The sequence below is a fragment of the Heloderma suspectum genome, chromosome 2, assembly GCF_057233095.1.
Source record: "Heloderma suspectum isolate Gila_16-S chromosome 2, 16-S_ref, whole genome shotgun sequence".
In the NCBI taxonomy this organism is placed as follows: Eukaryota; Metazoa; Chordata; class Lepidosauria; order Squamata; family Helodermatidae; genus Heloderma; species Heloderma suspectum.
In genome coordinates this window covers 309,109,520-309,136,249 of record NC_139459.1, presented here as the reverse complement: position 1 = coordinate 309,136,249, position 26,730 = coordinate 309,109,520, and the positions used below count along the sequence as shown (strand labels likewise).

Sequence of the window (26,730 nt, the reverse complement as noted above, 5' to 3'; positions counted from 1 at the left end):
AAATCTTCCCCATGCTCTCCAAATCATAATTCTTTTGGACATGGTTAATTGGGACGTGTGTGAGAGATTACCCACTCAACTTGCAGTTCACCCCTATGCTCTGCTCTCCAGGCAACACACAAAAGACTCAGATACCGTCACCACAGAGTTCTTTATTACAATACATGAGAAAACACTACCTTATGAGGAGCTGCATGACACACTGCCTCAGCTCCATGGCAGTGTGTCATGCAAAATTAAAACATGCAGCCTCTTTTAAAGCTATACACACACATCTATATCCCACAATACATTGCACTGTGCCACAATCAACTTCACTCCCCCCACACTGTATTTCCCTAAAAAAACCAAAAATAACAACACACCAGGAGACTGGATAACAACACTGGACTACACTGCAGGGTTGTCATACACCACTCTAACTCCAGCAACTCCCCAGCAGAATGGGCATAACACTGGGCTACTTTGTAGGGCTGGCATAATCCACAGTCTCTCAGCCACAGCCTAGGCTAATGCAATATAGGTGTAACAATGGTGGGATTTATCTGCATACATTGGTAGTAATCGTTTAAATGTCTACAAACCTAGGGGGGAAAAACAATTATTTAAAGAACACCTGAGCTGGAAAGATCATTAACTCCTGCCTCTGCTGCTAGATTTTGTTTTTTGGTAGACATACTACTGCCCAATCACAGCTGGACTAAAATCCTGAATTTCTGTATTGTCTTTTATTGGGTAGCAATCATTTCCCACCAGAGAAGACCCCCAAACAGTCTTAAAAATGAACCTGGAAGTTCCTTAAATATATCAATCATTGCTATGACATTGGCTACAACTCCTCAAATGTGGGAGCAGGCTGGTTTCTCACAAAATACATGAGCAGAATAGCGGCCACATATTTTGCCTCATATCTCAGGTTCTACAAGGGTCAGAGACTTGCTTTGTTTTTAATGAAAATTGGGAATCTGGGCATTCTTTCACATGTGGTGGGGGAAACTTTCCCCTTTCCCTCCAAGCAGATGCCCATGAGCCAAATTCAGTGAGATTCACTTCTTAGTAGATATGCATAGGATTGTGCCTCTCCTGACCTGAAACTACCCAGACACTATGATCAACATGAGAGGTCTTCTTCTGAGTGCCTCTTCTGAGCGAGGCTTGGAAGGTGGCAACAAAGGGCCTTCTTAGTGGTGGCCCCCCAATGTAGAATGTCCACCCCACTGAGATCCGCCTGGCGCCAACACGGTCAGCTTTTTGGTGCCAGGTTAAGACTGTCCTTTACTCCCAGGCATTTGATGGCATATGAGGGGGCATTTATGTCATTTGTTTTTATCAGGTCTAAAATCTTATTGTAATTGTATTTAGCTGTTTACATTGTTTTAAATTTTGTATGTTAGAGATTTTCTACTATGTTTTTATGATCTTGTATTGTGGTGTGTATTTTTGTGAACAGCCCAGACAGCTTCAGCTGTTGGGCGGTATAGAAATTAAAGAAATAAAGTAACATAGGATGGCTTTCAAATAATTTTAAACACTTCTATGATTTCATATCCATCTGGCTGTTTTTTACAAATGTAGAAAAAATTATATAAATAGTGGTGTCTAAATGCAAATGTTAAGAAGATTTTAAATTCTCCATCATTCCTTGTTCTGCTTTTATGAATGTGGCAATAAGGCCCCTATTATTTTATCTTAAGTTTTCACTGTTTTAACAATTTGTTCTGCATAGTTTATTTATTTATTTATTTATTTATTTATTTATTTCTATACCGCCCAATAGCCGAAGCTCTCTGGGCGGTTCACAAAAATTAAAACCAAACGGCACACGATAAAACAATTTAAAATATATAGAACATTAAAACCACAATATAACAATACAACCACAATAAAACCTAGCAGCAGTGCAGGAGTTTAAAATACAGATTTAAAACAGCAAAGCTAAAAGTTTAGAATGCTAAAATGCTAAAATGCCTGGGAAAATAAAAAGGTCTTCACCTGGCGCCAAAAGGAATACAATGTAGGTGCCAGGCGAACCTCACTAGGGAGCTCATTCCAGAGCCGGAGTGCCACAGCAGAAAAAGTAGCCACCCGCCTCACTTCCTTTGGCAGGGGCTCATGGAGAAGGGCCGCTGACAATGATCTTAAGGTCTGGCCAGGCACATATGGGAGGCAATCCTTCAGATAACCTGGCCCCAAGCCGTTAAGGGCTTTAAATGTTAATACCAGCACTTTGAATCGGGCCTGGAAATGGACTGGCAGCCAGTGCAGCTGAAAAAGTACTGGCGTAATATGAGCTTGCAGGCCAGTCCCTGTTAACAATCTTGCTGCCCTATTTTGGGCCAGCTGAAGTTTCCGGACCATTTTCAAAGGCAGCCCCACGTATAACGCATTGCAGTAATCCAGAAGTTATCAGAGCATGGATAACTGTAGCTAGGCTATCTCTGTCCAGATAAGGGCGTAGTTGGTATACCAGCCTAAGCTGATAAAAAGTGCTCCATGCCACTGAGTTCACCTGTGCCTCAAGTGACAGTTCTGGATCCAAGAGCACCCCCAAACTATGAACGTGATCCTTTAGTGGGAGTGCAACCCTCTCCAGAACAGGTTGAATATCACCTAGCCAGGCAGACGAACCACCCACTAACAGTACCTCTGTCTTGTCTGGATTGAGTTTCAGTTCATTGGCCCTCATCCAGTCCATTACCGTGCCCAGGCACTGATTCAGAACAGCCACTGCCTCACCTGGTTTTGATGAGAAAGAGAGGTAGAGCTGGGTGTCATCTGCATATTGATGGCACCTCAGCCCACACCTCCGGATAACCTCCCCCAGCGGTTTCATGTAGATGTTAAACAGCAGAGGGGATAAAATAGAGCCCTGTGGAACCCCACGGGACAATTGCCATGGCACAGAGCAATAATCCCCCAGCACCAACTTCTGGAATCGGCCATCCAAATAGGAGCGGAACCACTGTAGTGCAGTGCCTCCAACTCCCAACCCAGACAACCTATCCAGAAGGATACTGTGGTCGATGGTATCGAAAGCCGCTGAGAGGTCCAGGAGAATCAACAGGGTCGCACTCCCCCTGTCCCTCTCCCGGCAGAGGTCATCCCACAGGGCGACCAAGGCAGTTTCCGTTCCAAAACCAGGCCTGAAGCCCGATTGAAATGGATCTAGATAATCCGTTTCATTCAACAGTGCCTGGAGCTGTCCTGCAACCACCCGCTCAAGCACCTTGCCCAGGAAGGTGGCCACTGGCCTATAATTGTTAACATCCTCTGGGTCCAGGTTAGACTTTTTCAGGAATGGTCTAATTACTGCCTCTTTTGAAGCGGTAGGCACCACTCCTTCTCTCAAGGAGGAATTTACAACCTCCTGGACCCAGCCGGACATCCCCTCCATAGGTACCATTGCTCACAAATCTTTAAGCATAAATACTATGTTTTACTTGTGGATTTTATGGACACTGAGCAGAATCTACTCAAGGTTAAGCACTTTTAGGTCTCATTGATTTCGGTTAGAGGTAAGTACATGATTCACTTTTAATCCTATGCCTATCAACTAAAAAGCAATGGGGCTTATTTCCTGGTAAGTGTGTTTAGGATTGTAGCCTAAAGCTCTTCCATGGACTCAAACAGGACCTTAAAGTGGCTTTGGCTGGACTGTACCCACTGTTTTAATATGATATTTTTGCAGTGTTGTTTTGTAAATCTCGACCAAAAAACCCCAAAACAAAAATGACCACAAAAAAAAAAAATACCTGTAAGTATCTTCTGGATAAGTTTTTTGAACATAGTCTTGTAATTCCATCTGAGCTTTCTCCTGGAATTTTTCTATTTGGCTGGAACTTGTCAGTCCAGGGTGATCTAAAGAAAACAAAAACATTTCACTGAGCATTTAGTTGTACTGAAGAATGTGGCATTGATTTTTATTAGAAACTTCTATTTTAAAAAAGTTCAGAGGCAATATAAGCTATCACCTGCCAGCAATGTCCTTCTGCTTTCTACATGGGACAAACAGGTTAATTTCTAGTTTCTATGCAAAAGAATAAATGGTCACAAAACCGACATCAGAAATGGCAACATTCACAAATAACTGGGAGATCATTTCAGTTTCCCAGGACTTGCCACTGCTGATTTGAAAGCTACCATTCTCAAAACAAAAGAATTTCAATGGGAGACTGCAGTGTGAAATCGCTGAATTAGAACTTATCAAGAGGGTTGACTCTATCCATTCAGGCATGAATAAAGACAATGGTTTCCTATCCGATTATACGTGTTAATTAACTTCGCAAAGCTAGGATGATAGTGTAATCATGCATCACTGCTGATGTGAATGGCCACTGTGCTTATCATAAGCTTTACACAGAATTGCATCCTTCATACAGATACCCCTGCCAACTGAGGATAACACTTTCTGCATCTGATGAAGTGGGCACTAATACACAAAAATTATGGCATAATAAATGTTAGTCTTTAACAGTGCAATCCTGTACAAGTCTACTCAGAAGTAAGTCCCATTTAACCCACTTACTTGAAGGTAAGTGTGTACAGGATTGCAGCTTAAGATACCACATGCCTCTTCTTGTTTTTTCTATTCAAAACCTCATTCAAATGTTTGTGTAGCTTATAGCTTATGCTTGGTATTCTTCACTGTAAAGAGTATCCTAACATTCAGACACTCATTCCAAAATGCTAAATGACGGATATCATTAACCTTCTCTGTGGTGGTGTCCACTCTCTGGAATCCTCTCCCTCCAGAAGTTAAACACGTGCCAGTTCTGTTCAGTTTAGGCACACATTGAAAACTGTTCTATTTGCCTTAACTTTACTGATTTATGATACCTCGTTAGGATTTTTAATTTATGGCCTAGTGATTCTGTTATGTAATTGTGCTATGTTTCAGCCATAATGTATAGTTATATAGTAGTTTTATTGTTGTATACTGCCTGAATATGTTGTCCATGACAGGAGCCACAGAAATATTTTTAAATAAATATAAATGAAACTGGGACACAAAGGGCAGAATCCAATGTTCCCCTTGCACGTGTGGCCAGCCCTGCCAATTCCGTTCCACAAGCAGCTCCTACCACTTGCGGAACTGCAGTTTAACGTTTCCAGGGCAACTTCTAATGAGTGAAAACACTAACTTGTAGAAGGGGGAAGGTCAGCAGAACATGCATAAGGGAAAATTGGTGGCCAGCTCCGCTAGTGAATGGGTAGCATTGGATTCTGCCAATAATGGAACTGTTGCAGCCAATTGCATTTTTAGACAAAGTAATAGGATACTTAACTAATGCAAAACTATTATGAGTTGGATGCAACAGGAAATAGCATTTTCCATTTCTTAAAAAGGCTGTCACTAGCCATTATCAAAATCTAATTTGGCTTCCAGGCTAATGTTCACACTTTTCTATTCAGCTGTTCAGAGAAGTGGGCCATTGGAACCATATAGCAACCTTTAGTCAAGAAGCTGGGTACCTAAGTACAAGGTACCCTCCATTACAAGTGTTTTCCTTTGTTCATTATTAAACTTTATATAGTACTTCTCCAAAGTGCATAAAATCACACTTCAGTAATCCTTTCAAAAATTTGCTAATTCCCACACTACAGATCAGGGGCCCTGAGACAGTTTGAGCCCAAGATATCAGAAAATCCACCTCCTCCCATATAAACCTGGCTGTATTTTGTGAGTCACTGGAGGCCCTGTTATATGTCCCATTATCAAGACAGGTTAGGTTGGTGGGTACTCAAGATGGCCTTTCCTGTAGCAGGACCCCATTTGTGGAACTCCCTCCCTGTGAAGAAATGGTAGCCATATAAATGTTTGCTTAAGTTGTGTTATGTTTAAAAACTTTATGTGACCTGTGTGACTATAACGCATCTGAGCAGGCCAGAGGCCTAACTTTGTTACTGTGTATGAAGCCAGTTGCCCTGGTTACGGTGGATTATGACGAGAGGCGTTAGGCAGTTTAAAATGTTTAGATGGAGAAGTTACCTTTGGTATGATTGGTCAGAAGGATCAACAAAGATGATTGGCAGTAGGGAGTTCCATGGGGAGAATGATTGGCCAGGAGTTTTAAAAAAGGAGGGAGATGTTGGTTAGAGACTGGATGACAAAGACTTGGGGTTACTGGTAGTTAGCTGAAGGGAGTTGTGCTCAGAGCTAGGAAAAGAGAAAACCAGTCTGATAGAACTCTTCTGGAGGGAGACCTGGAATCTGGAGCTGGTGGCTGTAGGGAGCAGGAGGCCAGGTTGTGAGATTGTGGTGATACTTCAGGCAGGCAGCAGAGCCCAACACCACGGAGATTCAGTGAGAGGTCTGACCAGAAGGAGCTTCAGCAAGTGATCCCTGATCCAGTGTCATCATCCCACAAGCCAGAGGCAACAGGAGGGGCTGAAGGCAGAGGAAAACTGTACAGTATCCATTCCTGGTTGTGAGGGATTGCCTGGGGTAGAGTTTAGGAAAGTGGATGGGCTGGGGGAGCTATTGAGAGCTTATTAGCAGGGCAGACTCTCTTATTCCGTATGGTAACCAAGGATATTTAAATATGTTTAAGTACACCCATCCTATAATTTGAACAACCCTCTACACCTTATGTACAAAATATCCCTTAATAAACCTCTTAGCTTAATAGTTTATACTGGGCCTGTTCACATGTCATGACAGCCCACAGTGGCTTAATTTACCCGCAGGGCTATCGCACTGCAGATGGCACCTGTGGGTGCCCAGCTTGCCATTTTGTGCAAACCCAGGCGGCAGGGGGTGTTTGAGGTTGAGACAACTTTCAAATAACCCTAAAACAAGCCATAGGTCATTTGAGGGTTGTCTAAGCCTCAAACAATCCCTACCGCCTGGGTTTGCATGACATGACAAGCCATGGCAAGCTGGGCACCCATGGGCACCATGCAAAAATGACATATTTGGTAAGACGCAACAGCCCCCTGGGTAAATTACACCATGGTGGGCTCTCATGTTGTGCAAACCAAGTCATTGTCTCTAATACTGGTGCCCATCTCATGCCTAAGCTTCTTATACCAAGCTGCTAGAAGGTTTTAAAGTATTCCAAGAGAATTGATGGTAGTGGAAAAGTGTCAGCTTGGGAAACTGAGTTATGATGGCAGGGAGTTTCATAGGCCTTGAAATATAAACATTGCTAAAAATAAGAAACCCCATAGGTGGGATCATTTCCCCAAACTCCCTAAGGAGGTCAGACTTCCTGCCTCTTTATTATGCTTTAGACAGACAGTGAAGACTATATTGTTCCATCAAGCTTTCAGTGACTGGTAATGTGGCTTTCTGATTTTATTGTAATGTATGTTCTGGCTTCTGTTTTCATTTCATTGCTATCACATATTTGTTTTATTCTGTTTTTACTGCTGTATTTTTATATGAATTTTGTATACTGCTTGTCGGTCAAGGAGCAATTTATAAATATGTCATATAAATACCGTACAGCAGAGAAAAGTACCAAAAATACAAAAATATTCAGTGCAAGAATTGTTTCCAATGAAACAATTCATTGGAAAATGTCTTTTAAAATTCCCTATGAATTTTCAGCAACTGCATTATTTTCAATGAAAACTGTAAATGTTATATAATAGCTAATCATAGAAAAGCTGAGTAAAATTGAGACTGCATTAATCTGTTCCATCTCCATGACTGGGAAAAAGTGAACAAAGCCAAGTATGCTTAAAAGCTATTTTGCTGTTCTCCACCCTGATTATGCTTATTAGGGCGGGGGGATGTGAGAGAGGGAATAGGGGAGGGATGCAGAAAATGTGTACTACTCTTATTCCCTACTCCCCAAACAAAATCCCCTGTGAGCCTGGTATCTACCTAGTCTAGAAACATTCTATAGATACTGAACCAGCTTCTCCTCAGAAGTTATGTTGTGTTTTTCTACCTACCTACCTACCCCCTCTCCCACACACACAGTGGAGGGAAGAAAAAGCACCTGTTGAAGATGACAAATGCTACTTGTCTGTTTGATTAAAAAATGCCCCAAGGTTGCAACTTGTTAATTAAGGTTTGAAGGATGTTCTGTGCCAGAACAGTTTGTATCCGATTTAAACTTCAAAATGTGTGTTAGAACTGATGAGATACTTCTTCAACCTTATTGTTTTATGGTCTCCTAATGTCGTCTACCTTCTTAAGTCATCTCACATCTAAACAGCCACCACTGGATTGATGCTTTACACTGAATTGCTCAAATGCTATTTCTGCTATTTTGCAGCTCCATGGTGAAAATTGGCTTCTTCACATTAGTCTCCAGAAGAATGGTTTTTCACATGGATACATCCTTCACAGAGAGCCTTAAAGCAGCTGTAACACAGAGGCTGTGCATATATGTCAAGTGTTGCAAAAATGTTTATTATCGTTTCCCCTGCTAAATCATAATTTCATATATAGTTATCTCATCAGCAGAATCTTCATCTCAGCCATCAGGAATGAGAAGGATTTGAACCATCTTGTAGACAATAGCCAATCTGTATTTTAAGTCTTATCTGCTTGCAACCAGTTACAGGGGCTGGGGGAATCCTGTTTACCTTTGGTTTTCTCAGTGTTTATTGGAAAGTAGATCCACAGAGTAGTAGACTTTCAGTAGTAGACTTTAGCATTTTCCACCATTTGGGGGCGATTGTCTTAATAAAAAAATGTTAACACAAAGATTCTTTTCAGCCACTTTAAAAGCTACCAGATGTATTTCTGTTAACCATTCTTTATTCCAAATCCAATACAAAACATTGACAATTGTTCAAGCAAAGCTTTTCCCCAAACCTCAGATGTTCTGTATAATAGATGAACTGAAAATCAAAAACTATGATGACTTTGCCATCTGGGTAATTCCTCTAGTACAGGGAGAGATAATGTAAGAGCCTGCATGCTACATCCACCCTATTAAGGCTTTCCCCCTGGGATTGCTGGGTTAGCATACAGTGTATACAGGCTGTGAGAAAAGCTCTGGTAAACTGGTTGTAATCTACAGGCTTTACATAATCTAGGACAATCCTCAAGTATCTAGTTTACTGAATTTCATGCTGCTGGAGTTGTTTTAGATGAGATGAAGAAAATAGGAGAGAAGGGGATTGAGAATATGGCTCTTAAGAAAATGTGTGCCTAATGTTTTAACCTTAAATAGGGCACATAAAAGTAAATACCACTGAAATCAAGAGTTAAAAGTCAACACAATAAATTAGTTAATTACTCAGTGAAATATGTCACAAAATGTCTTCTTAAAACCCATTCAGTAGTACATTATTCTTCACCAGAATATTAGCCTCTTGTAAATTCAACATCTAAACAGCATTTAAGACAAGGGAAGGCTACTGAAATAATTACGAAATGCCTTACCAGGACTAAAGAGGACTATAGCTTTAAGGTATGCATATTCATATCCATCAATATCAAGTTTAGCCATGCTGTTACAGAACTCCTGAAGTTTCCAGATGTGTTCCATCACTTGTTTTATTCGGTCTCCAGAAAGTTTATCTAGAAGTAGACATTACACATTCCCTTAAAAGAGCACAAATTTATTTGAAAGTCAACCAAATATATTCAGGTCATAATCAACTTTAAACTGTTCAAACTTATGTAGTCTCTCATGAAGCATGGGTCAAATGGTTGGAAGTTGACAGATCCTTTTCCAAATGCCTGGTTACTCAGTGAGTTTTAATCTGTAAAGCAGAAGCTTCCAGATATACTGAATTACAGAAGGCTTTGGGATATGACCAAATGTTTACTGGAGACTTAGAAGTAGACTACTAAGGAATTTAACATTTATTACCCAAACAGACCTATTATCTAGCTGTTTGAAAGACAAAGGCTAATGTAAATGATAACTGACACTTTTCCTTATATCTGTATATTTAGAAATATACATTTTATTTACTCCTGCAAGAATTATTTTTCTTTTTCATGAGAACAAAATTTATTATAGTTAAGTAGAGTCTTATTCACATACATTTTCCTCATGCAACCTGGGAATAATCCTTGGTGTCTCATATTAAAATTAGAAGTTTACCCACCCTTTTCTGCTCTAGTATTGCGTGTTTCTACAACTTTCCTCATTCCACTGCACATAGTGTAAGCCAGAAACTTACCCTTTGCCATTTAGTTAAAATGCAGACTGTGTGAGAAAGAATGGAGGAGCATACAAGGGCAGGATGCAATGCTGCTGATCCGCTAGTGGAGCTGGCCACTAATTTCAGTCTGTGTGTGGCCAGCGCCACCACTTCTGATCCGCAAGCAGCCCCTACTGCTTGCAAAACAGTGATTTAGCAGTTCTGGAGGCAAGACCTGAAACGAGCAGAAACGATGGTTTCTGGAAGGGGGCAGGTTGGTCAGATCTCCACCAACCCGCTGCCTTCTAGAAATGACTGTTTCCACTCATTTCAGGGCTTGCCTAAACTGCTGTTCTGCAAGCAGTAGGGGCCACCTGTGGACCACAAGTGGTGGAGCTGGCCATTTGCGAACCGGAATCAGCAACCAGCTCTGCTAGTGGATGGGCAGCGCTGGATCCCACCCAGAGTAAGGCCAAGTATGTGGTTCTAATTGGGGAAATATAGAACTGGTGCTAGGGCAAAGTGTGTAAGGGAGAATCATAGTGTGTGACAATGGCTCAAGATTGTGCCTGCTGCTTGATGCTATTTTCAGTTCCTTTTTTTTAAAACGATTGAGGAATATCTGACCTCTACTGTAAGTTTTCAGAAACCTGAAAGCATTTGACATTGATCTTTCAGAGGACAGATAAAATGTCAGGGAGTTTAAACTGTAAAAGTTTACAGAAAGATTCGTACTCAGTACGAAGTAAACTTTTCTTGTTTTTCTTCACTCTGACAACTGCATTTATGTAAGTCAATGCAACATAAAATAGCACAGATGCTATTTATACAAAAATAATTTTGATACAAAGTTTCCATTCAAGAGCTTACTTTCCCATTTCCCTCTATTAAGAACTTTACATTGTGGGACCTATAATATATCAATATGGTGCAATATGTCATCTTGAACTTTTTTGGTAATAACGGTATATATATTTATTTTTAGGTATTTTCTGCCACCATAATATAAAACCTGATGCTTCATAAATTAAATATTTGGCAAATAACAGGCTGCAAGGTGTTCATGTCTCTTGATCTTGAAATAACAATAATATTTCTATTCATTTAATCTGATTTACAGTCCCCACCTCAGCCCCAAAACTTGGTGCAAGAATCAATATTAATTATTCTACCTTATCCCTGACCACAAAGAGCTAGTTTAAAAGCATAGTACTCCACAACAATATAGGTTCAGCAGCCTCTCTGTCTACTGTGATCCTTCACTTTCCGTGAGGCCAGTAACTCCACTGTGTCTATTGTTTCTGCAAATCTGTCTTAAACCCCCTCCAGCCTGGGATGCTGGAAATTCTTACAGCCCTACACTTAATCAAACGTAGGGCACCTACCTCTCCATGGCCTCTGAATATCCTGCCTCTTTCCTTGCCCAGAGGAACTACATCAGTTCTGTTGTTTTTGAGGGCCTTGCTTGGGGGGCGGAACCTGCCTATTATAATTAAGTTTGAAAGGATTTAACAAATGAAATCAGTAAATGATGGTAACTAACTTTACTTTTCTAGACCCAAAACAAACACAATAAGATTGCCAAAATCAAACCCACCATACTAAAAAGATATCCTGTTGATACATGTGCCTACAACTTCATAATAGCATTATTGCTCTAGCATGCAGTTTTTGCACCATAATGGATATTTCTGCTACCTGTTGGTCACAGGTTAATATTCACTGGATAGACTGCTACATCCAGAGATGAAAGCAGGCAGGAACAGCAAGGTATGGAATTCCAGACAAACTGGCCATGTTCATTATCAAACATTAGTTTATACAGGCCATGTGGCTATTCTACAGAGCAGAATCTCTACATCCAGCAAGTTATTTGCTAACAGCAAATGGTTGCCTATTCCCTTTGGTAAGACTAAGGGAAAAAGTCTTGCATGACTTTTGTATTTCTCAGGTACGGTTACTCTTGGAACAGTTAAGTGGCTATTCAGTAGCTTTCAGAACAGCAAATGTTTACATCCAGGTATTCATGTGCACTCAAGAGGCTGCAACTATTGTTCCACAAATGGGATTGGATCTAGAGATAGACAAGTGGAACTCCACTTCTGCAACAGAGCTTTCCTGACTCCTCCCCACCACTACATGAGGGGGCTGCAGCAGGATGGGGAAACTGAGAGAATTCACTGGGAATTCTATCGCCTTGCACCAGTAGAAGTCTTCCACTTGTGCAAGATATATTTGGATCCAAGCTATAGCTTTTCAATATATTTCAGTGCTCTGTTTAAAACTTCTGCCTAGAATTTTAAAAACAAACAAACAATGAAAAGCTCTTTTACTTTCCTGAAGAAGCATTTGATTTGGTTTCACAATCTAGTTTTTCCCACGATGACAGCACTATGAAAGTCAGAAAATGCTTTAGGGATAAGTTTACAATAGGAAGCAAATATGTGTACAGGAGAACGTATATTGTACTGTTTCATCTATTTTTTCCCACTTGCTGAGTGGGCAAGGTCCCCTCACCAATTACAGAGTAGCAGCTAAATATTGTTCCACATGTGCGGAGACCTTGAAATTGTATGGCTTCAGGACCTAGATATTGCAACTGCCTTTGCAAATTCATTAGAAGGACAAGGGGAGGAAGGAAGCAGATCATAAGCATCTATCTCTCGGCTTGCCCCAAATAAACAGATGCTTTTAAAATCAGAGACATATTGATCCAATGAAGTCAAAGAAAACCCCAACCAATAAAAAGGAAGAAAACTTGTACATAGAATGTTTCCTCCATGCCTTATTGCTGATGAAACAATAGTCCTATTCACATGTTGCTCACATGTAGGGCATCCCATGATGAAGCAGTGCTGGAGCCAGGCTTTTAGCCTCATCCCCAACATCACATCTCCTTCCTCCATCATCCACACATTGAGTGCAGTTGTCTGCAGAGGAACTCCAATGCATGAGCCCAGGTGCCTAGTCATGTGGAGCCCCTATGCACTGGGGCTGCTTTAGAAACAACCACACTCACCATGCAAATGTTGGAAGAAGAAGCAACACTGTGGGTGGGGCTAGAAGTGTGGCCCCACTCATGTTTCAACACAGGAATGCCCTGTATGTTAGTAAAATGTGAATAGGACTAACATTTCCAGAAAACAGTTAATAAAAATTGTACTCAAACCTTACAGACCCTTTTAACAACCTGAATTTTTCTACACACATTTACTTGGAAGTAAATCCTATTGCTATCATAACAACTTAGTAAGTGTGCTTAAACTCAATGGCCTTTACAAAAAGAATATTAAATCACACACACCTTCCTGTATGCTGTTCTGCAGGTGGTTGACAATAGCTGCCAGGATAGTTGACAAGCTCATCACCTGTGCACATTGTGCAAGGCCTAAAGTAAACAGTTCATTCCAGCAGGCACGCACAAGGCTTGTATTACAGTCTTGCCTAAAGTTATAAAAAATATCGTAAGACTCAAGATCAATTTTTGTGCATACAATTATTATAATTCATTTTCTGAGCATTAGGACTGCATTAGGATCTTATTGTAAATAAATTAATCTCCAATGGTATTTCATGCAATGATTGCCTGGCTTGTGTTGTCTATACTGAAAACAACTAGAGAATTAGTGCTAATTTGAAAGAGGATCAGTTTCCCCAATCTGAAAATATGTATGGATGGACATCTTGATAACTGGACTACGTGGCAGCTGTTTATTATTTCTTTTGCTTGCTTCCCTCATTTGAAAGCATATGCATACATACATACATTTGCACAACACTGTTTTGGTAGTCATTGGCCCAGTTCAGATGTAACAAGTCATGGGGCCATGCGGGAGTGAGAGAAAAAAAGAATAAGGCATATCAAAACTTACAAAAAGCCCTGAGACACTTAAGACCTGTGCAAAAAAAAAAAAAAAACACAGAAAAAATCCTGACAATGGGATTGTGGTTGCAACTTGGAATAAAGGACCTCAGGAGGAAGTATTGCCTGGCAATTGCCGATTGAAGACTCGCCTCCATTATCAGCCAACTGAGCTCCACCTGCTCAGCCTCACTCCCTTTCCTCAAAAGCTCTCAGTGGGAGTTGCCTGAAAACTGCCAGCAAGGGAAGACTTGCTGCTACTATGGCTTGGGCAAGTTCCAGCTGCTCAGTCCCACGCCCTTGCCTCAGAAGTCCTCAGTGAGCTCAAGCCTCGTAGATACTGGCTGAAGGGCAACACCAGGAAAGACCAAGGATAAGGGCAGGAAATGCTGCCTGAATAATCCTGTCATATGGACACTTGTTATTTCTGGTTCCCAATATTAGACTTCAATGTGATTGTATTGTGCAAATCTTTTGTAAGCCGCTTTGAGAGCCTCTCAGGGCTTTACAGAAGGATACAAGCTTTCTAAATACATGCATAAATAAAAATCATTGCCTCTATCTTACTTTACCATTTAAAAAGGTGGATTTTTGTCATGCTTTCTCATAATTTCACTTTTGACATCTAGTATAGATTCAGAGGATTCCATTAATTCCTTATGTAAAAAAATTGAAAAATAACCTGTATTCTTACCCTAGTGCTTGAAAAGCAGGAATGGATCTAGCCCAGTGCATGGAAAGGAAAAGTAACCGGGATGCTGACTCACAAATGTAATGCACATTCAGGTATTCTGGCATTGGGCTAGGCATGGTTAACTGGAAGAGAATAAAATGTACAAGGATGAACCTCACTTTTAATAAATTTTTTGAAAACCATTAATAATTGAACCTTCAATACAGCAGGGTCTTTTGCCAAGAAACCATGAACCATAAATCTTTACACTTGATGTAGCTAATTGTTTAAACATTCAAATATTTTAATTAGTTTAATTCAGTTTTCTTAATAGAGCCATTCTAAATAAAGTCTGTCCCCAGACTCAAATGATAGCTGAAATAAAGCCATGCACTGTGTATTGGTAAAATAATTTAAAATAAATGTTGACCAAAGAAATGAAAAATATGTATTACTCCCAGGTCACAGCTGGGAATTTTTCTAAAAATTGTTAAAAGAGTGATGAGCTTAGGTTCCTTTCTCAGTTAAGCATCACACATGCCAGCTCATAAGGAATCATATAAATATTAGGGACACAGCTGAGAGATTTCAGGATGGAAACATTTTCCATCATCTTGACTTCTATTCTCCTTTTGGGTAAGCTCAGAAATTCCATAGGGTTAAGATATTTTACTGTTTTTAAAGAAAGTCATGTTCCTGAAATAGTTCTTAGAAAGTTTTTTCAAAATGTCTTTTGCTTGTTCCAGCCATTTTGTATTTTTGTATATGTTCTCTGCTCTTGTACCATATCTTGTTATCATGTAAAGATTGCTTGATATTTTGAAGTAAAAGATGGAAAGACAAGTCTGATCCAAGAGCCGTGTAAAATAATTTCTGTGTGTCTATATTGCAGGGTAGAAGATGTAAATCTTTAGATGACACTGTGGAATGCGAAAATAGAGTGTGATCAATTAATTGTTGGCCTATGGCCACCTACTTACAGTAATCACATCTCAAAATCGCTGGACAAGGGCAAATGAATCACATCAGAAAGCATATGTGGTCATAACTACTTAATCTATCACTGTGGTTTGAAGGGTAACCATTACTCCCTCCTTTATACATTGTAATCTGATTACTGAGTACCAGCTAAAGTGTTTCTAATAAAATAATGCATTGTCAAAGAAACAGTCTGCATGAGAATGGAAGGTAATGTTCAGTGACCTATTTTGCTTGTTAAAGTTTTTTTTAATGAAGTACTTCATGACAGATTTTTCTAAATAAAGAAAACACACACCTTAAATGTTACATGAGTATCTGTAAGGAGGGGTCCTTCAACTTCAATTATTGGTGTAGACTGATCCCTACTGATTACATGAATATTCCCACCACTTGTGGGATCCATCCCATCTGCCAAATTCTGAGCTGTTGCACCATCTGTGGTGTTAAGTGCTTTAGCCAAAGTATCAAATGCCCTGCAAATAAGAGTAAGTTCATCAGATATGTTTCCTCCAATTTCTATTAACATATTTACATATTAGGAATGAAATAATGCCATTGATACTTCTATCTACAGATAACCTAGGGAATAACATATACTAATAGTAAACTGATTCTCTGAGTGCCTATTCTTACGTAGTCAAAATAGCAACAAGATGAAGATATTCGCAGGATTGGGGAAACCAAAGGTGTGCAGATATACAAAAACACTTTAGAGAAAAATTGTAATGGGGGAGAAAAAAGCCAAAAACAGCCTAATGAGGACTGAGCATGCTCAATGGGGTGGTGGCAGATAGATGAATTGGAATGGCTGGAACCATGAACAGGAGAACTCCACAGTGCAACATTTTGTTACACATCCTGCTTGTATCTATTACAAAAGACGCAGAGATTAGAGACCACAAAGAAGACAGACATGTTGCTTACTTGTACTTAGTTCTTCAAGTGGTCACCTATGCAATCACACATATGGGCTGTGCGTCTGCACAGAGCCCCATTCAGGAAACTTTTATAGCTGACGAATTTTTGGAAGGAACCCTCCCTCACCATCCCAGTGTGCATGTTCTTAGCGGGTTCCTACTGCAGCCTCGGAACTGAGCAGAGCTTTGGGACCAATATCAATATTGAAACCGAAGCAGGGACAATGGGCGAGTTGTGTGAATGCATAGATTATCACTCAAAGAATTACAGTTATAGGTAAGCGACCTGTCTTGTTTGTGTCTCGGTGCATCACACATATGGGCGAGTAGCAAGCTAACTTACCAGTGGTGGGTCCGTGTTCTACCGGAAGAGAATGGACAACGCTGCACAGCTGAAAGCAGTCTGCTCTGGTTTGCACAACAAGATGATAATGGTTGAAGGTCAATAGTTTTGACCAGGTGGGCACTCTGCAGTTTAGGAGGAAGACTCCCTTCCCAAGCACCACCAACGTAGCCACGGCACGAGTCGAGTGAGCTTAGATAAGACCAGGAAGGCTGAGTCCCACTTACTGGGATAGGAATGTCTTGTAGATGGCTTGTAAGCAGCGTCCAGAATCCATCAGGGATCAAATGGTTGGAAAGGGGGAATATGTGGGAACCCACTATGAACATGTGCACTGGGATGGTGGGGGAGGGTTCCCACCAAATATTCTTCAGTTATAGAAGTTTCCCGAATGGGGTTCTGCACAGGCCCAGAACCCATATGTGTAATGCACAGAGACCACAAAGAAGACCATAGAGATTCTGTACTAGAATTCCATAACTGCTCAAGAATCCCGAGAGGTTTGAGATTAGGCCCACTTGATCTCAAATTTAAATTTAAAAATAAAATATTTGGATTAAAACAAACCTCACTGTCATAAAATCTGCATCAGCTGTATTTTGCTACCCTACTACTTATACCAAATACCCTGGAATACTAAACTGAGCAAGAACTGTTATGTAGGTTGATGGCAGAAGTTAAAGATAGACAAAAATAAACTAGAGCTGAGGTGGGCAATTTGTGGCCCTCTAGATGTTTTGGCCTACAACTCCCAGCAGCCCTAGCCAGCAAAGTCAATGGTGAGGGATGATGGCTATTGTAGGCCAAAACATCTGGAGGGCCACAAGTTGTCCACCCCTGAACTAGAGAGATGTCCAAAATGAGAGCACTTCCTATTATTAATAGTGTGGCATGCTGCCATCATACTTTAGTGAATGAAATAAGTACTTATAATGGATTGCGAGACCAGCCAAGTAAGCTTCTAATGTTAAGTGCATACCGAGTGATCTCACTTGCAGATTGGTCTTCTTGCTGGATTTCAGAAGTGTCTCCATTATTAAGTGACTCATTGAGGCTGGCAAGTGATGTTACAACATTTGCTAGTGTTCCCAAAGCACCTTGGCTTGTCTCCGCCTACAAAAGAGAGGTACATATTGGTGAAACATTTACATTAAGTAAACTCATTTATTAAAAAACCCACCTATCCTTGTTTTCCATCACATGTTGAAATCTACTTACAACAGACAGAAAAAATTAAAAATGACAGTAAAAATAAATAAAACAAATGAAATACACATCAGTCAGTTGATTAAGTCAAGCCTATTCTTCATCACTGGGGTATGCTCTATTTCAGGTTATCAGTCTGAAGTTGTACCGAACTGTGCTTCTAAGGACGCAGGAAATGGTCACTGAGGAATGTTTCTACACATATGGAGACTTAAAAACTGCCCTGCTATGGGGTGGTGGCCTGCCACCGGCGCCCCCCAGTTTGCCCCTTCGGTTTGCCACAAGGGCGAGGGTGCCTTCCATCTTCTCTTCCTTTTTGGACTGCTTACATCCTGGTCATCTATTGATTTCCTGTATTGTGTGAAGTGAGGTGTCCCTGAGTGAGAGCAGGGATCCTCTGCCAACAGCAGTTCTTCATATGTTATTGTTGTCCACCTTGGGCGAGAGACAGGGGATAGAGGCTTCATATCCCACAACTGCTTCTCTGCCCAGGGTGGGAGCCTGTGGTAGCTTGAAGTGGAGCTTCACTCGGTGAGAGCTGCCGGGGGGGGGGGGGGCACACACTGTTTTGCCACCTTCCAGGTGAGATAGAATGAGCATGAACCAATGGAAGGTTACATGGCTAAGAAACAGCACTTTACTTGTTCTCTGCTTTATTTGGTTGATTAACAAGCCTGATGTCCTAACTGTGACCAGCGGCTGGTTACAATCACAATTACAAACTGTGACTGTATTAGTTTGGTTGGGAGTGATTGTTGGATGAGTGGAGTGTATGAATTGAATGGTTGATTGTATATTTGAATGGTGGGTGGCTGTGGAGAGTGTGTGGGTATTTTTATGGCAGTAAGGATGTGCCTTTGTTGTTCAGTCGTGTCCGACTGTTCGTGACCCCATGGACCATAGCACGCCAGGCCTTCCTGTCCTCCGCTCTCTCCCGGAGCGTGCTCAAGTTCATATTCATTGCATCGGTAATGCTATCTAGCCATCTCATCCTCTGCTGTCCCCTTCAGTCTTTCCCAACATCAGGGTCTTTTCCAGAGAGTTTTCTCTTCGCATTAGGTGGCCAAAATATTTGAGCTTCAGCTTCAGTATCTGTCCTTCCAATGAGCACTCAGGGTTGATTTCCTTTAGGATGGACTGATTTGACCTCCTTGCAGTCCAGGGGACTTCTAAGAGTCTTCTCCAGCACCACAGTTCGAAAGCATCAATTCTTCGGTGCTCAGCCTTCCTTATAGTCCAGCTCTCACAGCCATATGTTACTACTGGGAAAACCATAGCTTTGATTAGACGGACCTTTGTCGGCAAGGTGATGTCTCTGCTTCTTACTATGCTGTCTAGGTTTGCCATAGCTTTCCTCCCCAGGAGCAAGCGTCTTTTAATTTCATGGCTACAGTCACCCTCTGCGGTGATCTTGGAGCCCAAGAAAATAAAATCTGTCCCTGCTTCCATTTCTTCCCCTTCTATATGCCAGGAAGTGATGGGGCCAGATGCTATGATCTTTGTTTTTTTAATGTTGAGTTTCAAACCAGCTTTTGCACTCTCCTCTTTCACCCTCAACAAGAGGCTCTTGAGATCCTCTTCGCTTTCTGCCATTAGGGTGGTATCATCTGCATATCGGAGGTTGTTGATAGTTCTCCCGGCAATCTTAATTCCGACCTGTGATTCATCCAACCCGGCGTTTCTCATGATGTACTCTGCATGTAAGTTAAATAAGCAGGGTGACAATATGCAGCCTTGTCGTACTCCTTTCCCAATTTTGAACCACTCGGTTGTTCCATGTCTGGTTCTTACTGTAGCTTCTTGACCCTCGTACAGGTTTCTCAGGAGACAGGTAAGGTGGTCTGGTACCCCCATCTCTTTCAGAATTTGCCACAGTGTGTTGTGACCCACACAATCAAAGGCTTTAGCGTAGTCAATGAAGCAGAAATAGACTTTTTTCTGGAATTCTCTTGCTTTCTCCATGATCCAGCAAATGTTGGCGATTTGATCTCTAGTTCCTCTGCCCCAGCTGGTACTTCCGGTAGTTCTCGGATCGCATACTGCTGAAGCCTAGCTTGTAGGATTTTGAGCATCACCTTGCTGGCATGTGAAATGAGCGCAATTGTGCAGTACTTTGAACACTCTTTGGCGTTGCCCTTCTTTGGAATTGGAATGTAAACTGACCTTTTCCAGTCTTGCGGCCACTGCTGAGTGTTCCAGATTTGTTGGCATATTGAGTGCAGCACTTTAACAGCATCATCTTTTAGGATTTTAAATAGCTCAGCTGGAAGACTGTCATCTCTGCTAGCTTTGTTGTTAGTAATGCTTCCTAAGGCCCACTTGACTCTGCTCTCGAGGATGTCCGGCTCAAGTTCAGTGACCGCACTCTCATGGCTATCAGGGACATTCAGATCTTTCCTGTATAGTTCTTCTGTGTATTCTTGCCACCTCTTCGTAATCTCATCTGCTTCTGTTAGGTCCCTGCCTTCTTTGTCCTTGATCATGACCATCTTTGCACAAAATGTTCCCTTGACATCTCCGATTTTCTTGAAGAGATCTCTAGTCTTTCCCATTCTGTTGTTTTCCTCGATTTCTTTGCATTGTGTTCATTTAAGAAGGCCTTCTTGTCTCTCCTTGCTATTCTCTGGAACTCTGCATTCAGTTGGATATATCTTCCCCTTTCTCCCTTGCTTTTCGCTTCCCTTTCCTCAGCTACTTGTAAAGCCTCATCAGACAGCCACTTGGCTTTCTTGCATTTCTTTTTCTTTGGGATGGATTGAGTTGCTGCCTCCTGAACAATGTTACGGACCTCCGTCCAGAGTTCCTCAGGCACTCTGTCTATCAGGTCTAATCCCTGAAATCTATTCCTCACCTCCACTGTATATTCATCAGGGATATGATTTAGGTCATACCTGAATGGTTTAGTGGTTTTCCCTACGTTCTTCAATTTAAGCCGAAATTTTGCAACAAGAAGCTCATGATCTGAGCCACAGTCAGCTCCAGGTCTTGTTTTGACTGACTGTATAGAGCTTCTCCATCTTTGGCTGCAAAGGACATAATCAATCTGATTTCGATATTGACCATCTGGTGATGTCCATGTGTAGAGTCACCTCTTGTGCGGTTGGAAAAGAGTGTTTGCTATGATCAGCGTGTTCTCTTGGCAAAACTCTATTAGCTTTTGTCCTGCTTCATTTTGTACACCAAGGCCATGCCTGCCTGTTATCCCGGTGATTTCTTGACTTCCTACTTTAGCATTCCAATCCCCTATGATGAAGAGGACATCTTTTTTTGGTGTGAGTTCTAGAAGGTGTTGTAGGTCTTCATAGAACCGATCAACCTCAGCTTCTTCGGCATCAGTGGTTGGGGCATAGACTTGAATTACTGTGATGTTGAATTGTTTGCCTTGGATTCGTACTGAGATCATTCTATCGTTTTTGAGATTGTACCCCAGTACTGCTTTTCCCACCCTTTTGTTGACTATGAGTGCTACTCCATTTCTTCTAAGGGATTCTTGCCCACAGTAGTAGATATGATGGTCACCTGAATTAAATTCGCCCATGCTTGTCCATTTTAGTTCGCTGATTCCTAAGATGTCGATGTTCAGTCTTGCCATCTCATGTTTGACCACCTCCAGCTTACCTTGATTCATTGATCTGACATTCCAGGTTCCTAAACAATATTGTTCTTTACAGCATCCGAGTTTCTTTTCACCACCAGACACATCCACCCCTGAGTGTCCTTTCGGCTTTGGCCCAGCCGCGTCACTCTTTCTGGCGCTACTTGGAAATACCCTCTGCTCTTCCCCAGTAGTATATTGGACACCTTCCGACCTGAGGGGCTCATCTTCCGGCATCATCTCTTTTAGCCTTGTGATACGTTCCATGGGGTTTTCTTGGCAAGAATCCTGGAGTGGGTTGCCATTTCCTTCTCCAGTGGACCACATTTTGTCAGAACTCTCTGCCATGACCTGTCCGTCTTGGGTGGCCCCGCATGGCATAGCTTATGGCTTCACTGAGCTACGCAAGCCCCTTCGCCACAACAAGGCAGTGATCCATGAAGGGGGCCTATCCATAATAGCCACTGTCAAAGGCAGAATGTGTAGTTGGGCCTCAGATGATCAAGTGGGAAGTTTCATGTAGTGCTGACAATCCTTGAGGAACCCTAGTCGCAAAGTGCTTAGGGCAAAACCGAGATGTTTTGGACTGCAGCTCCCATCCAGCACAGCCAGTGGTCATGGATTGTGGGAATTGTAGGCCAGAACATCTGGGGCACACAAGATTGCCTGCTTCTGATTCAGGGTTTTAAAATGCAGTGGCCATTCACAAGTTAGGAACATAGGAAATTGCCTTATATTGACTTATGGCATTACTCTTCTCCGCAGGGGTGGGGGACCTATTCGGATGGTCCGCCCCAGGAGACTGATGGAATCCAATGGATTTCTGAATGCTCTTGGGGATTTTCCAGTGGAGAGAGCTGGTGATCCAGCCAAGGCCCTAGCCTCACTGTGGAACAGTGAGATGTGGAGGGCCATCGACTTGATTGCACCTGAGTGCCCTCTCCAGCACTGTGGAGCCCGTTCTGCTCCCTAGTATACTGGGGAGCTGCAGTCAGTGAAACAGGCTGGACGTCGGCTAGAGCGCAAATGGCGCAAGACTCGAAGTGAAGACGACCAAGCACACTCTAGAATGCATAGTTGTGCCTATAGTGTGGCAGCGCAGGCAGCAAAGGAAGTTTATTTTGCTGCCTCCATTGTGTCCTCAAGTAGCCGTCCAGTGGAGCTCTTCCGGGTGGTCCGGCGGTTGTTAACATCTTCCCCAGTGGCCCCATTGAGGACCCGCTGTGACCTTTTTGCATCGTGCTTTGAGGACAAAATCCCTTGTCTCCGCACCAGCCTTGATGCTGTTGTTAGTGCAGTACCAGTCGAGGTGTCTCATGCCACCATCTGCCCGATCTTGTGGGATCAGTTCCAGTTGTTATGGCCTGATGATGTGGACAAGATGCTTGCAATAATGCGACCAACCATGTGCCCTCTTGATCCCTGTCCCTCCTGCCTAATAAAAGGTAGCCGAGGGGGTATGACTGGGTGGGTCCAGGGAGTGATAAATGCTTCCCTACGGGAAGGGGTGGTCCCTGCTGTCCTTAAGGAGGCAGTAGTGCAGCCACTCCTGAAGAAGCCCACCCTGGACCCAACGGTATTAGACAACTACCACCCAGTCACAAATACCCTTTTTCTAGGGAAGGTACTTGAGAGGGTCGTGGCGGACCAACCGCAGGCACTCTTGGAGGATACTGATTATCTAGACCCATTTCAGTCTGGGTTTCGTCCTGGTTATGGGACTGAATCAGCCTTGGTTGCCCTGATGACCTTTATCTAGAGAGGGACAGAGGGAGTGCAACTCTGTTAATTCTGCTCGATCTCTAATCGGCTTTTGATACCATCGACCATGGTATCCTCCTGGATCAACTCCGTGGGATGGGCATAGGAGGCACTGTGCTACAGTGGTTCCGGTCCTACCGACGGGGCCGATTTCAGAGAGTAACATTGGGTGACTATTCCTCAGCCCCTTAGCAATTGAGCTATGGGGTGCTGCAGGGCACCATCTTGTCCCCAATGTTGTTTAACATCTATATGAAGCCGTTGGGAGTGGTCATTAGGGGATTTGGAGCTAAATGCCGTCAGTATGCTGATGACACGCAGCTCTATCTCCCTGTGACATCTGAATCAGGAGAGGCTGTGCAAGTCCTGAATCAGTGCCTAGACTCAGTAATGGGCTGGATGAGGGCCAATAAACTGAAGCTGAATCCTGGCAAGACGGAAGCCCTGTGGATGAGTGGTTCCTGAGTCCGGGAGATAGGCTCATTGCCTGTTCTGGATGGGGTTGCACTCCCTCTGAAAGATTAGGTCCATAGTCTGGGGGTACTCCTAGATCCATCATTTTCACTGGAGGCCCAAGTGGTTGCAGTGGCTCAGAGTGCCTTTTACCAGCTTTGGCTGGTTCACCAGCTACAGCCTCTCCTGGACAGGGATAGCTTGACCATGGTGGTACAGGCATTAGTAACCTCAAGACTGGATTATTGCAATGCGCTCTATGTGGGACTACCCTCAAGGCTGGTCCGGAAGCTGGAGCTAGTGCAGAATGCAGCAGCTCGGCTGTTGTCAGGAGCTGCCCCTTTTCAGCGTGTAACTCCTTTGCTGAGGGAATTGCACTGGCTGCCTATTCGCTACCAGGCCAGGTTTAAGGTATTAGTACTAGTGTACAAAGCACTAAACAACTTAGGACCAGGATACCTGAGAGAATGCCTCCTTCCTTACCAACTGCCCAGTCACTGAGGTCATCAGAGGGCATGTTCCTGGTGGTTCCACATGGACCCATGGCCCGGTTGGAGTCCACCAGGAAAAGAGCCTTCAGTGTGGTGGCCCCCTTCCTGTGGAATTCCCTACCTTTAGAGGTCAGGCAGGCGCCAACATTGTGTTCCTTCCGGCGCCTCCTGAAGACGTAGTTCTTTCAAGAGCCCTTCCTTGCATGACCAGCCGTGGTTTGTTAAACTCCACTTTGTTGGGGTTTGTCTTTTTAAATTTTTTAAAAACTCTTTTAACCATTGTTTTATTCTTTTATCATGTTGTTCACCGCTCCAAAATCTTCTGATGAGGAGCGGTATATAAATATTGTGAATGAATGAATGAATGCAACTTGGTGAAGCAACAAAACGTTAATTGTACATTGAAATCTAAGCAATGCTACCTTAGAATCTGTAGCCAGAAGCACTGTACCATCATCCCGTATTAGCGGCTGCTGAATATTCACAAGCATCCCTGAATCAAGAAGGCCAGTAGATCTGTTCAAGATAGGGGAAGAAAAAGTGTTAGTATTTTGTTATTAAAGAGCCGCACTATTTTTCTTTTTTATAATGTAGAGCAATACTATTGTGTCTTTCAATTTTTGTGATTTGTAAACAAAAATGGCTTCTGGTTTTGCCTTTGCAGAAGCTGGGTTTAAAGTATGAACATTGGTTATTCTCTTACAGTTGGGTAAACATAACAGGTTTGGATCCTAAGATCCTATAAGTGGAACACCATTCATCGGCTGTGCTAACTGGCAGAAGGGGGGAGGTGATTTTCATCAATTCTCCATCCACCTGCAGCGTATGTCCCCACAAATCTGCTCTGTAGGGCTGGGGGAACCTTCAGAATGTTGTACCAGGTTGCAGAGAGAATAGGTGAAAATCTCATCCATACCCTTCCACCAGTGGGAGCCTCTGCTGAATTGTAAACACTTCTGCAAACAGAAGGAGCCCTTCTATTCATGAAACAGCCAGTCTGGGTCCAAGCCATTCATCTCTGCCTTAGCTGTATTTTGCCCACTCATTATGAAGTGTTTTTCCATTCGATCACTATTACTTTTTGAACATGTTAATTCAGATAATTTACATGTCAGCTATAGACCCCATGATAACAGTTTAAGATATGGCTTCAGATGAGAGAGAAAGTAATCTCTGATTTTGTGTAAGCACACAAGGATATCTGAAAAACCGTATCTATAAAAACATTTTAGTTAATTTGCATGCCTGTTTTCTGAAACTTTCTCTTTTTGCCTTCTATATTTTATAGCCTGTTCCAATGTCTAGCCAGCATCAAGAAAGCATAATAATGTATATAGCACTATGGTTTTGCATGATACTATAGAGATGAATTACACATGATAAGGCTCTGCCTCAAGGAATTTACAATCTCAGCACCTTCTCCTAGCCTTGACAGTACAAGTCCTTTGAGGTGAGGTCCTGTCATGCATTACTAAGCTGTACTGTGTCCTGAAAAACTATGCTGATACATAAAGAAGATTATAGCTATGTTTACTGATTATATTATGGTTTAAAATATGCAATACCCTAATATGTATGAGAAATTCTGTACTGGATATATTACAACAGCATGTGAATTCACAAGAAGGAAATAATTATCTCAAAACTGAGCCTGATCAATTTAGTTACATTTTGAATGATATTTTCTAGTTCTGTGAATTAAACATGTGACTTCATAAGAGCTTTAGACTGCACATACTTGAAAAAGGCCTATCTTACCTGGTCCCATCTTTATCTGCTACAAAAGTTGGGGTTGCTATTAGAGGACTTCTTAAGTCCTTTCTGATATATATTTTTTCTGTTGAAGCAGCACAGTTGGTTGGTTTCTCACGCTGTACATCAAAAGGCTTCCTTTCACTCTGTACAGCTACATCACGATGTACAAATAGAGATTTGAAAGAAAATAATTTATTCAAAGTCCTATAAAAAGTATAGATTCTTAAAGCAGGACATCAACTTGTGTAAAATCTCAGCTTATTTTGATTTAACCCAGTTCTACCTGATAGGATGATCTCAGAAAGGTAGTGACGGGCAAATATAGTTCTGATCTATAGGAATTGTCCTAGAGATCTGCTCAAGATTTAATTCTATCATCCACTTTATTTAACATCTATACAAAGCTGTTTGGGGACACTGACCGTAGTTTTGGAGTCCACTGCTATCAGTATGCTGATGGCACCCAACTCTATCTTGCAGCACAATATAATCAAAGAGTTTTCGTTCTGGATCAGTATCTGGAAGTTGACATTGACTAGACCAGGGATGCAGAACCATTTTGAGGTGGGGACCGGATTGCCTCCCACCAGGCTCACTGTGGTTCAGGGGACAGCACTGGATGTGGCCCCACCTGCTA

The 26,730-nt window shown here is 42.1% G+C and overlaps 1 protein-coding gene across 10 annotated transcripts in view; it reads right to left on the bottom strand.

Moving 5' to 3' along the window:
* The window catches only part of NR2C2 (nuclear receptor subfamily 2 group C member 2), a 73,537-nt gene that overhangs the window by 9,956 nt on the left and 36,851 nt on the right, over positions 1 to 26,730 (bottom strand). For 5 of the 10 annotated variants that reach the window (XM_084840232.1, XM_084840230.1, XM_084840231.1 and 2 more), the window contains 8 exons: positions 26,097 to 26,244; positions 24,761 to 24,854; positions 17,812 to 17,945; positions 15,868 to 16,045; positions 14,613 to 14,734; positions 13,361 to 13,500; positions 9,347 to 9,484; positions 3,753 to 3,858 (listed from right to left, as the gene is read on the bottom strand). In XM_084840232.1, coding sequence (XP_084696358.1) covers positions 3,753 to 3,858; positions 9,347 to 9,484; positions 13,361 to 13,500; positions 14,613 to 14,734; positions 15,868 to 16,045; positions 17,812 to 17,945; positions 24,761 to 24,854; positions 26,097 to 26,244 — 1,060 coding nt within the window. Of the gene's footprint in view, positions 1 to 3,752; positions 3,859 to 8,491; positions 8,638 to 9,346; positions 9,509 to 11,441; positions 11,540 to 13,360; positions 13,501 to 14,612; positions 14,735 to 15,867; positions 16,046 to 17,811; positions 17,946 to 24,760; positions 24,855 to 26,096; positions 26,245 to 26,730 lie in introns of those variants that run through there. The other 5 variants (XR_014788548.1, XR_014788547.1, XM_084840234.1 and 2 more) reach the window with 5 other exon arrangements.